Genomic DNA, 10,522 nt, shown 5'->3' on the forward strand with positions numbered 1-10,522 from the left:
GGGGCGGAAGGGTCTCTGTGGGGAGAGGTCTGTCACAGCTGGCTCCAGCTGGCTTCAGCAGCCCCACCTCAGGGCACAGCTGAGCCCATCAGTGGCTCTGTGGGGACTCTGGGAAGCAGAATTGAGAAAGGGCAAAACTCCTTCCAGAAGTGAGGAGCAGCCCTGTGAGCGGTGAGGAGGAAGAGGAGCTTCAGGAGCTGGAGCAGACCCCGCCCCAGCCTGTGGAGAGAGCAAGGTGGGGCAGGAAAAGGTGTGAGGACAGGGACAGGCTGTTGAGGGGTGTAAAAGCCCCTCTGCTGTGTCTAGGGAGTCTGGGCTGGAGAAGGCAGCCCCTGCATGGGCTTGGCAGCCACCACATGAGGGATTCTGGCCTTTCCAAGTCTCTCGGGATAACAAAGCTGCATGTGGGTAGGTTGGACAGTGCTTGTACAACCTGTTGTAACTTCTCACTTTGCTCTTCTTCTCCAGGGGTGTGCTTCTGCGTGGTGTTCATCAGACATGGGCATCCCAAGCAATGGGGATAGTTGTCTCTGGTGCAATACCACAGATAGAGTAGGCAGCTAGGAGAAAAGGTGATTTTTTTAATCTAATAGGGAATCAGAGAATCCATATGGTAGAAATTTTAGTGGACAAAGAGCAGCAAACTTCTGTTTGAGGGTTCAGTGAGAGTATCCTTCTCAAATTTGCATTTTCTCCATGCTATGGAAGCACAGGACTAAGATGTGTAATAATGTACAGAGCTAGTGCCCGTCTTCACATGCCTTTGATGGACTTCCCACCACTGTTACGGTGGTACTATAACAGTTAGTTTAATTGGATTTAATAATGATGATTTGCCTGCTACTCTGCATGGAAACAAATCTTCAGAAAGTGGAAAATATGTTTATGCCCAAGGATATACACAAATGAGTGTACAACATACATAGTCATGTTTTTAGGAACCAAATTGCAAAGCCTCCCATATATTTGGAAGTAATTTTACTTTATTTTCCTACAAAAGTAAGTTTGTCATTCAAAAACATACTTCCAAATTAACCTAAAATAGATGTTTTACGTGGTTTATTCTCATAGTTTCCAATGATAGTAGTATTTCATATTGCTGTTAGAGATTTTTGTGGGGTTTTTTGTTTGGTTTTTAACGCCAGGTGTTTAGTATCAGTTTAATTGCTATACTAGGGCTTTGGCTTAAATTAGAGGCTAAGTATGAGGACTGACCTCATACATGTGTTGGAGATTAAGTCTTATGAAGGCGAATCTTGCTGGTAGTGGCCTATCCAGAAGTTCTGCTACTTACTCTCTATTTCCTGTACGTTGCTTTTCTTTCAGTGGGGCTGAGTGTCTGTTACTGTATACTTTAAACTTGTCTCCTTGAGTACCTTTCTGATGGTTTTCCAGCGTGTCATCTAGGAGGTCTTTCAGCCCCAAATTAGTTATTTCTACAGAGGAAATGGAATTGATTGGAAACTAAGCAAACCAACCATACGTTGAAAGATGTTGCTTAAAAGGATGTATTCTCCATAGACTGGTCATTATGAAGTTGTAGCTATTGCTGCTTAGTGCGTTGATGTAGAGCAGGGGGAAAGCACAGTGAAATTTTGCTTATTAACAAATTTAATTAACTTTTAATTGAATTCTAGGAGGATAAATGGTTTCATTACAAAGTCTTACAATGAATGCCTTCATTGGAATTAAACATTCATGGAAACTTCCTGACGATTGTTCTGATAACAAAACATGAAAATCTCTTATGATCTGCCCACATGTCTGTAGCCTCATTTATGAAGTCAGATAAATGAAAATACCTTGCTCACAGAATGCCCTTTGTTTAATTTACGTAACACTATTCATCATGCCATAATTTAATTAAGAGGAGGGGAAGAAAGCAGGTCAGCATTCAGACTATGTTGCGGTCCTGACAGCACTAGGGAGAACATGTGAATTTTGTCCATCCCTATAAGGGCAGTTATGTAACATCAAAAACTATTTGTCTGAGAGTGGAATTTGAGATTTAGCTCAGTATGTGAAAACAAAGATATCAACTGAACAAAAACTTAACAGTTTTTTGTTGTAATTATCTGCCTCTTATGAGTGTAGAAGACGAAGGCTGAAATGTGATAACATTTGTTTTTGAGGAACATGGTAAAGAAACTAAAGAAAGTTAAGTAGCTCTTTATAGAGTACTGATTACAGTATCACTAAATGTGACAAACGTTAAGTGAAATGAAAATTTCAGATGCATGTGTCCCATCTAGCCATCTGCTGAATGCATCCATCTTTCATCTAAGCAGGTACTCCATGATGATTTGAGCAGCAGTGAAACACCTGAATTGGTGTAAAATAAAAATTCCCCTCAGACACTGCCTAATGCTGAAGATCCTTCAGCATTAGACGTATCTCCAGGCATGACTTTAATGGCATCTAGTTTTCTTCTGCTTGAGTGCACAGTTGTCCAAGGCTGAGCAACTAAATGTGTATTTTCTCCTGAAGTCTATTTAGGATCCAGAAAACCTACCTTCTGTCACCACAAATTAAGAGATTTGTTTCTGTAGGATGTTTTATCTTCAGCAAAATATCAGAGAGAGACAGGCTGCTGTCAACAAGAAATGCTGAGAAGCCACACCAGCATTAGTACTCTGTGGAATATTACCCTTGCTTACCTTGTTGCTCCCATGTGGGTATGACCATTTTATTTAAAATATGCATTAAAACGTGATTCCTTTTTCTCTTTCTTTAGGCTACAGACTTAGATGCCGGTGTTAATGGTCAAGTTCGTTACAGTTTGGCAAACTTCAACAATCTTTTCCGAATCACATCAAACGGTAGCATTTATACAGCAGTTAAACTGAACAGAGAAGTAAGGGACTATTATGAACTTATTGTTGAAGCAACAGATGGAGCTGTGGACCCCCGCCGTTCAACATTAACTTTAGCGATCAAGGTGCTGGATATTGATGACAACAGCCCTGTTTTTACTAATGCTTCCTACACAGTCTGTGTGCCAGAAAATCTCCCACCAGGCACTGTGTTCCTGCAGATAGAGGTAAGAAAGCATTATGGAGTGAAGAAGTTTTGTAAATGGTTCTGCATTACTAAGCGTGATCTTACTTAAGTTGTCAGACTGCAGTAAAAGATTGCAAACTGGAGTGGAGGAAGTTATGACATTTAACAGACTGAAAAAATGCGTGATCTTTAGACAGATACATAAAAATACTTTGAAGCTGAGGTTGATTTGGAAGTAAGATCAATTATTAAAAAAAAACCCAAACAACAAAACCTACATTGTTATTGTAATTTCTTGGAATATTGTTTTACACATTTAAAATGCTTTTGATTTGTTTATGAAAGCTTGTCATATTGCTTCTACCTGTTGACATAGTAGCAAGAGAGAGCTTTGTCTCGAGTGATTTTGTGGGGGGACCTTATAGCAGCCTTCCAGTACTTAAAGGGGGCTACAGGAGAGAAGGGGAGGGACTCTTCGTCAGGGAGTGTAGCAACAGGACAAGGGGTAACAGCTTTAAGCTGAAAGAGGGGAGATTTAGATGAGATATTAGGAAGAAATGTTTTCCTGTGAGGGTGGTAAGGCAGTGGCCCAGGCTGCCCAGAGAAGCTGTGGATGCCCCATCCCTGGAGGGGTTCAAGGCCAGGCTGGATGAGGCTTTGAGCAACCTGGGCTAGTGGGAGGTGTCCGTGCCCATGGCAGGGGGATGGAACTCAGTGATCTTTGAGGTCCCTTCCAACCCAAACCATTCTGTGATTGTAGGGTTTAGACATTGAAGTCAAGCCTAGATGTCTAACCTCACATTATAGTTAAGGGAGATAAATAGTTGCTTCCAGAAGCGATTCTTCCAATACCAAGATCATCATCTAAGATAGCTGGAGTAAAGTGAAGGTAACACCTCGAGGTGTTATCTTCTCTTTACTGACTATAAAAGATACTCAGACAAGTGAAAGTTAGTTGTTCAAGGATGAGCTAGATGTCTAAACACAGCCGAGATTCACTTCCCACAAGCAGTCTATATATCCTCCCGTTGTTCTGGTGAGCATCCTCTAATGAGAAGACACAATTTCAATGAGAATGGTTTTCTCTGAACCTGACTGCAGGTAGATCTAATGTCAAATTACAGCTAAAGCAATCACATAATACTCCTTATCCTGATTAAAATGACTATTCTTTGTCTAAATACTGGTATGAAATAAAAATATCCATGCTACCTCACAGGGGTGAGATCAAGTGTCTGCTTAGCCCAGCATCCTCTCCCTGGCAGTGACCGATAGCAGGTGCCCAGGGAAGAGAACAAGAACAGACTGAGCTTCCAGCGAATCTTGCCCAAAATATTGTGCTCATTTCCAGTATCACTGGATTTTACAGCTTTAAGTGGATTTTTCTTCCTCATGTTCATGTGATAGTGTCAAGTGCATCCAGTACTATTAGAATAATATAACAAAACAGAGGTTGTTTGTAGTAGTTTACTTTTTTATGTTCTTTGTATCTAGTAGGGTTTTTTTGTGAAAATGGATTTTGTTTGGTTTAAAGTATTTTTTTTTCTGCATGGCACACTCTAGGCGAAGGATGTTGATCTTGGTTCTGATGTTAACTATCGAATACGGACAGAGGAAGCACTACAGTATTTTGCACTGAACAAGTATACAGGCGAGTTATCGCTTTTGAAGTCCTTGGATTATGAATCATTCTCTGACACAGAAGCAACCTTCACCTTTCTTGTGGAAGCCTTCGATAGCAAGGGTACTATGCCTCCTGGTCTCGCTACTGTCACAGTGAGAGTAAAGGTAAGAGGAATAACTCATCAGTTGATACCATCCTCTCATTTTTTACACAATGCTTCATCAGCCCTTACAGGTGTTCTCATGAAACAGCAGAGCATGGTAGCACTATGCTTTCCTGCTTTTTCCCTTGTATGAAGCTACTGGCTTTTTCTGACAGCAACTTGTTCAGTTAAACATGCACTTTATAAGATCTATAATTACCTTGCTATATGTAATTAAGTAGTTTAAATCTTGGCTCACAGATTTATGAAGTACAAGAATATCTGGTATGTATATAAACATTTAGTCCTTTAGAGTCCCTGAAAGGTTTAAATAAGTACCTAATGGAATTGTTTGCAAAAATGACACCATTGCATTCAGTTGAAGCTCTTGTAAAGTGTAATTTTACAAACTATTCGGTTGTATTGAGTGCTGATGTGGCACACCACAACCTGTATTTCAGATTCTGCTGCTTGAAAATACAAAGCTGCAAAGAAACAGGCTTATTTAATGGTCTTACTCAGTGAGTTACAGCATCACCTCTGGGTTTCAGTTATCTCACCAGTAATATGGGAATAATGGTATTCTGTTTGGTAATGATCCACAAATGAAAAGCATTTGTACCTGAAACATTAGCACTTACCAATCTTAATTTGCTCAATGTACTCATGTCCAAGAGGAGAGGATATTTTAAATGCTCTAAATTGTGCCTCCCTGCACAAAGGTGCGGTTCTGGAGCCAGTCAGTCAAGTCCTTTTCAGCAGTTGCTTCATTTTGTTGACTCTCTGTCAGCAGAGAACTGAGCTGTGATGGAGAAGAGAATTTAATTACTCATTTTAGCCAAGAAGCAAAAATTGTATCAGGAACAAAAACGTAGGTCACAAATGTGAACTTAATCTCTGACAACTTAAGCTTAGATGTAAGTGTGCAGAAGTATTTAGCATATATGAATCAGTCTGGGGTTCAGCTTACTGTGTATTGGCAGATGCTATGAACTGCCACATGATTTTGAGTAATTCTCTTTGTCAGTCTCTACCGAGCTCAGAATTATTTTAAGGACAGTAAATGTCTCTTGATTATTAGCTTTGATGACAACATAAGAAGTTTTCTGCAATACTTCTCTGTCTCTGCAAAGTTCTCAGCCTGAGATGCAGGTCACCTAATAGTCTGCACTCTTCCATGGCAGTTTGCAAGTCAAGCAGAGGAAAACATGGCTTTTGACATCAATCCTTGAGCCATTTCCCTTACACTTTTAAGGGGGAAGTTCATCAAACCTGTTTTTTTTCCTGAAAGAAACTTTTTCCCAGCCCAGTGAATTTTGGAAATAATTTAGTGATTGGATTTGTTTGGATGTTTTTGTTGGCTTTTTTAAAGGTACGTGTTTTCAAATAGGACTATATTTAGAGAAAAGCTGTAGGGCTGACTCCGTAGGGCTGACTCAGCTGTGTGTGCATTTGTATTGTATTCGTTAGTGACAGGGTACAGGGAAGCTGTACAGTTCAACTTGGTGGCCTTAGTGTAACAGCTCCTTGTGCACTGTCAAAGGAGGTGATATGGGAATAGGGAACTTAAGAAATGGGATTAGTAGGACCAAAAAATACGTTTCTTGTTTTCCTGGAAACTCTTCCCACACACAAACAACAGAAAGGGAGCATGATGGTGCTTGATTGAACGGCAGTATATGAGAGGCTGGAATACTGGGCTGGAGCCAGGAGTAACAATTTCCACAGTAAAAAGTGTTGGGTTGGGGACAGAACAGGGACTGGAAGTGAGGACAAGCAGCTTGTATTTTGAAAGAGAAAGAGAAAGAAAATAAATGAAAGAAATTGAGTATTGTCATACTCAGTCACTGGCTGACTTTGGCAACATGATCAGTGGACATAATTAAATATTTTATATATATATATTGCTGAGGTTAAGATGGTGCTTAGGTTCCAGACTTGAGTGACAGGTAGAGCAGTAGTTTTTTGAGTGGCAGTTGAGACAATGGGAGAGGGCTTTGTGGAAAAAAACATTTTTAATATCTGCTTTTTGTTGGGCGGATGTCATTAATGGGTCATATATCAGCTGGTAGAAATTGAGAACCTTGGTCACAAGAGATGTCTGGAATAGAAAAAATGGTTTGATTTCAGTTTATAGATTAATTTTCCAGATAATAAAATTTACGAGGCAGGGGTGAAAGGTGGAGATTGACATCAGAGCTTTGTGCTACCCTTGTGTGAGATGAGAAGGATCCACAAGAGGACCCCTTGAATGGTTCATTCGAGAGACAGAGCAGCAAGAGAGGGGTGCAGAGTCTTGGCAACCACGTGAGAACAAGATGAAGAGCAGGCCTCAGCTGTGAAAAGAAATACAGAAGTAAACAGTGTGTTGCAATGTTACACATGCTGGTAGGCTGACCGGGAGCTGATTTTTGCCCCGCAGCTCGGTGAGAATGTTTACAGGGCACTGAACTCGCCCCTAGATCTTGAATGCATGATGGCATAAATGACACGTTACATAGCAGTCTAGAGCCTCATGCACAGTGTATTGCCTGATTCCAATCCAGGCTTTTATTCATCTGCAATGTCAACCATGATCTGCTGCTTTAGGGCATAGTGGAATAGGTAACTCCTGATGAGCATGTTCATTGTTTCATTGGAGTAATTTGTAATCTTTTGTTGATAAATTAAGATTTCTGCACAGAGAATTGATGGGGTTCTAAAACTCACCATTTCTGCCAGCCCATCTGCCAAACCAAAGCCTGTGTTCAGGGCCAGGGTGCTTCAGCGTGGGGATGAACATCCACCATGGCTCTGAAGGAGCTGTTCCCATGCAGCCTCTCTTTTGCTCTGGGGCCAGGAACTGGATATGTCTGTTTCTCATTAGTAGTAAGTCTGCTTTTACTTTATTTAGAAGATGTTTATAATTGTTTCAATACAGTGTTTGTGACCCCAAGTAGGAACTAAACCAAGTGCAGGTAGGCCCTAACATAACCGCTGTACAGGTTGCAGTCTTTATTAACACAGAATTGAACTAGAGAAAACCAGGAGCAAGCGTTACAGCAGCCGTGGGTCCAGCAGGGAATTCACATAAGCATTAGGGGTTCAGTCCCTGTAATCCTCAGAGTGCTTTTTGTATTACAGAGGTCTCCAAGTCCTTTTGGGCTTGTGCTGCTCTGTTGACTTTTCTCATTTTTCACAGTCCAGCTTGTAACCGAAAGCATTGTAATTTTTACTGTGTAGTAGGATTCTGTTAACCAACTACGGACAACATCTGATGGTTTCATATATCATTTATGTGATATAAAATGGAATGAGCGACAGCACACTATACCCATAATCACACTGATCTTTGTGGCTTGAGGGAGGGTAGATACACATGGTGACTTTCTTTAGACTCTCAGCCTTTGGCGTGACAAGTTACAAATAGTTTCTATTAACCTTTCCTGAACTTGATCAAAACACAGATTGCACAGCAGAATGGTCACTGCAGAAAAAATAACTTAATCGGTTACCTGCGTGTCAGTATTGAAATACATTATTGGCCACTGCTGCAGGCAAGTGGCCCTTTATGTTGTATGGATGCCTCATGACTCTTTCTTCAAAGAAAGCTAAAGGTAAATTAATAAATTGTTGCATTCTTTCTAGTATTACTGAGGAGGAATAGGATAAGTGAGATTGATTTCTTCTTGCCAGAAAGCAGCAAAGCACCTCAAACAGCCTGAGGGTTTTCTTTTTTTCCCCAGTCCTCAGATTCCTCTCAATGCTTTTGTGACTTTTCACTTTAACCTACAAGTAGGAATGAGTCATCTTGTCTTGGGATGGCATGGGAGGATTGCACAGGTGTTTATCCAGAATAATTGATGATTGTAATCTGATCTGTAATCAAGAAAACAAAACTTCTTATTTTACCTGGGTTTTTAAAGTATGTATATATAAATATACAGGCTAGACATAGCAAATGTTATTGGTATTGAAAACATAGTTGAAGGGATAAAAAAGTTAGCAATTCTAAGAAACAATTTGTGTGCTATTTTTCAGTGGTTTGCCACTGTCAAGGTGTAATCTCTCTCACCATGAGAATGGCAAAGATTTGCACTCACCCCGTGCCTGAGAGTGCTGGATTGTTTGTTAGAGTGCCTGCAGTGTGTATTGCTGTGTGCACAAGCATCCCCTCAAAATATCAGTGCTTCCCAGTGTTGGAAGAAGCAAAATCATTAATGTTCAAATAGTGCGCTTATTATTAGGATTTAGAATTTGGAAAAAATTGCTGTGGTAATTTCAAGTAGTGGCTTACTTCAGTGGGCTTAATGTAAATATAAAATTGAAGTGATACCTTATCAAATCAAAATAAGGATCACAAATAAAGGTTCGTTTGCAAACTTAGGTACATGTCTTGGGGGATGAATGTACTGGTGATGTATTGGGATGAATGCATGAACCCTTAAAGGAGAATACCTTTAGGGGTGGTATATGTTTATTATAGGAGACCAAGAGATTACATAAAGAATGGGAAAGGACTTCAAGTTCTTGATACTCTAGTATCTGGTGAAATTAGGTGTTTCTATAATAAACAGGAATAACCTTTTCCCGGTTTATATTGCTGTTAAATGAGTAATGTGTTTCTAAATACATATTATAAGAATTTCTGTATCATGGGGCCTGCAAGGTACTTCTATATTTTATGCTGTGACCTCCTTTTATTATTCTTACCAGCATTATTTTTGTCTTGTTCTTGTTTTTGTAATTGCTTTTTCTCCTCCTTCTGTGTTCCAGGATGGGTTTTCTTTTTAGTTTTTCAAGTAGATTATGTAGTGTAATAAAGCCGTTATCTCTGGCTGATGATTCAAAGTGATAGAGCAACAAGAATAAGTAAAACCAGATCTGTATGTTTCCAGCAATGCCGTATTATGAGACTGCTTACCAAATATTTAATATAATTTCTACCATGCCTTGATCCCAGTGGACTGTTATAAACAGTTTACAATGAATTTCCAGATCTAGTAAAACTAAATTTACCCATTAACATCAATAAACATATTGCTGCCATCAGTGAGTACACAAACTTCAACAGTCACGCTAATTTTTCAGGAGAAGTACACCACTGAGAAGTCAACATATGCTTTAGATGATGCATTGCATACATTGATTGGTTGGTACTTATTGTGGGGGTGAATTTGAATCTTTCATAATCCCTATGCTAAGTCTTCCCTTCCCTGGGACCTTTGTCTAAAAGAAGCAAACCAACCATGTAGAAATGCCCAACAGCTAAATCTTTATCTTTGGTGTGGTTGCGCTGAATGGTCCTTCATCAACATGACCGTTCCTGTGGTCCTTTGTGTTCAAGTTGGAAGCAAATGGCATGATCTTGGTTGTAATGATGCCATAGTGGTGCAGAGCTCTGACCTGCTTAGACGAGAAAGCTCCCTTTGTTTCTCTGTCAGCTTAAAGTTTGAATCAGAACAAAGAGAAATATAATTTGTTTTCCTAGGGTGGGAGGGTTAGAAGAAGCTGTGTGTTGGTGGATAAATCACCCTCCCAAACCAAACAGTTGGAGCCAACAGTAAAACAAAGAAAATAAAGGTGTGTTGGAGAAAGCATGCAGGAACCCAGCATCTGAGACAGTGGAATAAAATGTTACAGCAGGACCCTTTCATCTCCCTGATCATGTTTACTGTACTGCTGCAGAGTGCTTGGGAGTGAGTGGCTTTTTCCTCTATAAAATGCTTAAATTGTCACTAGGAGAGAATGGGAGAAGAGGGATCCACAGATGGTCA

General features: G+C 40.1%; 1 protein-coding gene across 1 annotated transcript in view; it reads left to right on the top strand.

Annotated features, from left to right (window-relative positions):
• The window catches only part of LOC104466785 (protocadherin-15-like), a gene marked incomplete at both ends in the record, with an annotated part of 108,892 nt that overhangs the window by 88,280 nt on the left and 10,090 nt on the right, over window positions 1-10,522 (top strand). Inside the window, 2 exons of the mRNA XM_010080321.1 lie at window positions 2,735-3,040; window positions 4,564-4,788. Of these exons, the coding sequence (XP_010078623.1) occupies window positions 2,735-3,040; window positions 4,564-4,788 (531 nt within the window). The remainder of the gene's footprint in view (window positions 1-2,734; window positions 3,041-4,563; window positions 4,789-10,522) is intronic.

Source organism: Pterocles gutturalis, unplaced genomic scaffold (genome assembly GCF_000699245.1).
Source record: "Pterocles gutturalis isolate BGI_N339 unplaced genomic scaffold, ASM69924v1 scaffold10269, whole genome shotgun sequence".
Lineage (NCBI taxonomy): Eukaryota > Metazoa > Chordata > Aves > Pterocliformes > Pteroclidae > Pterocles > Pterocles gutturalis.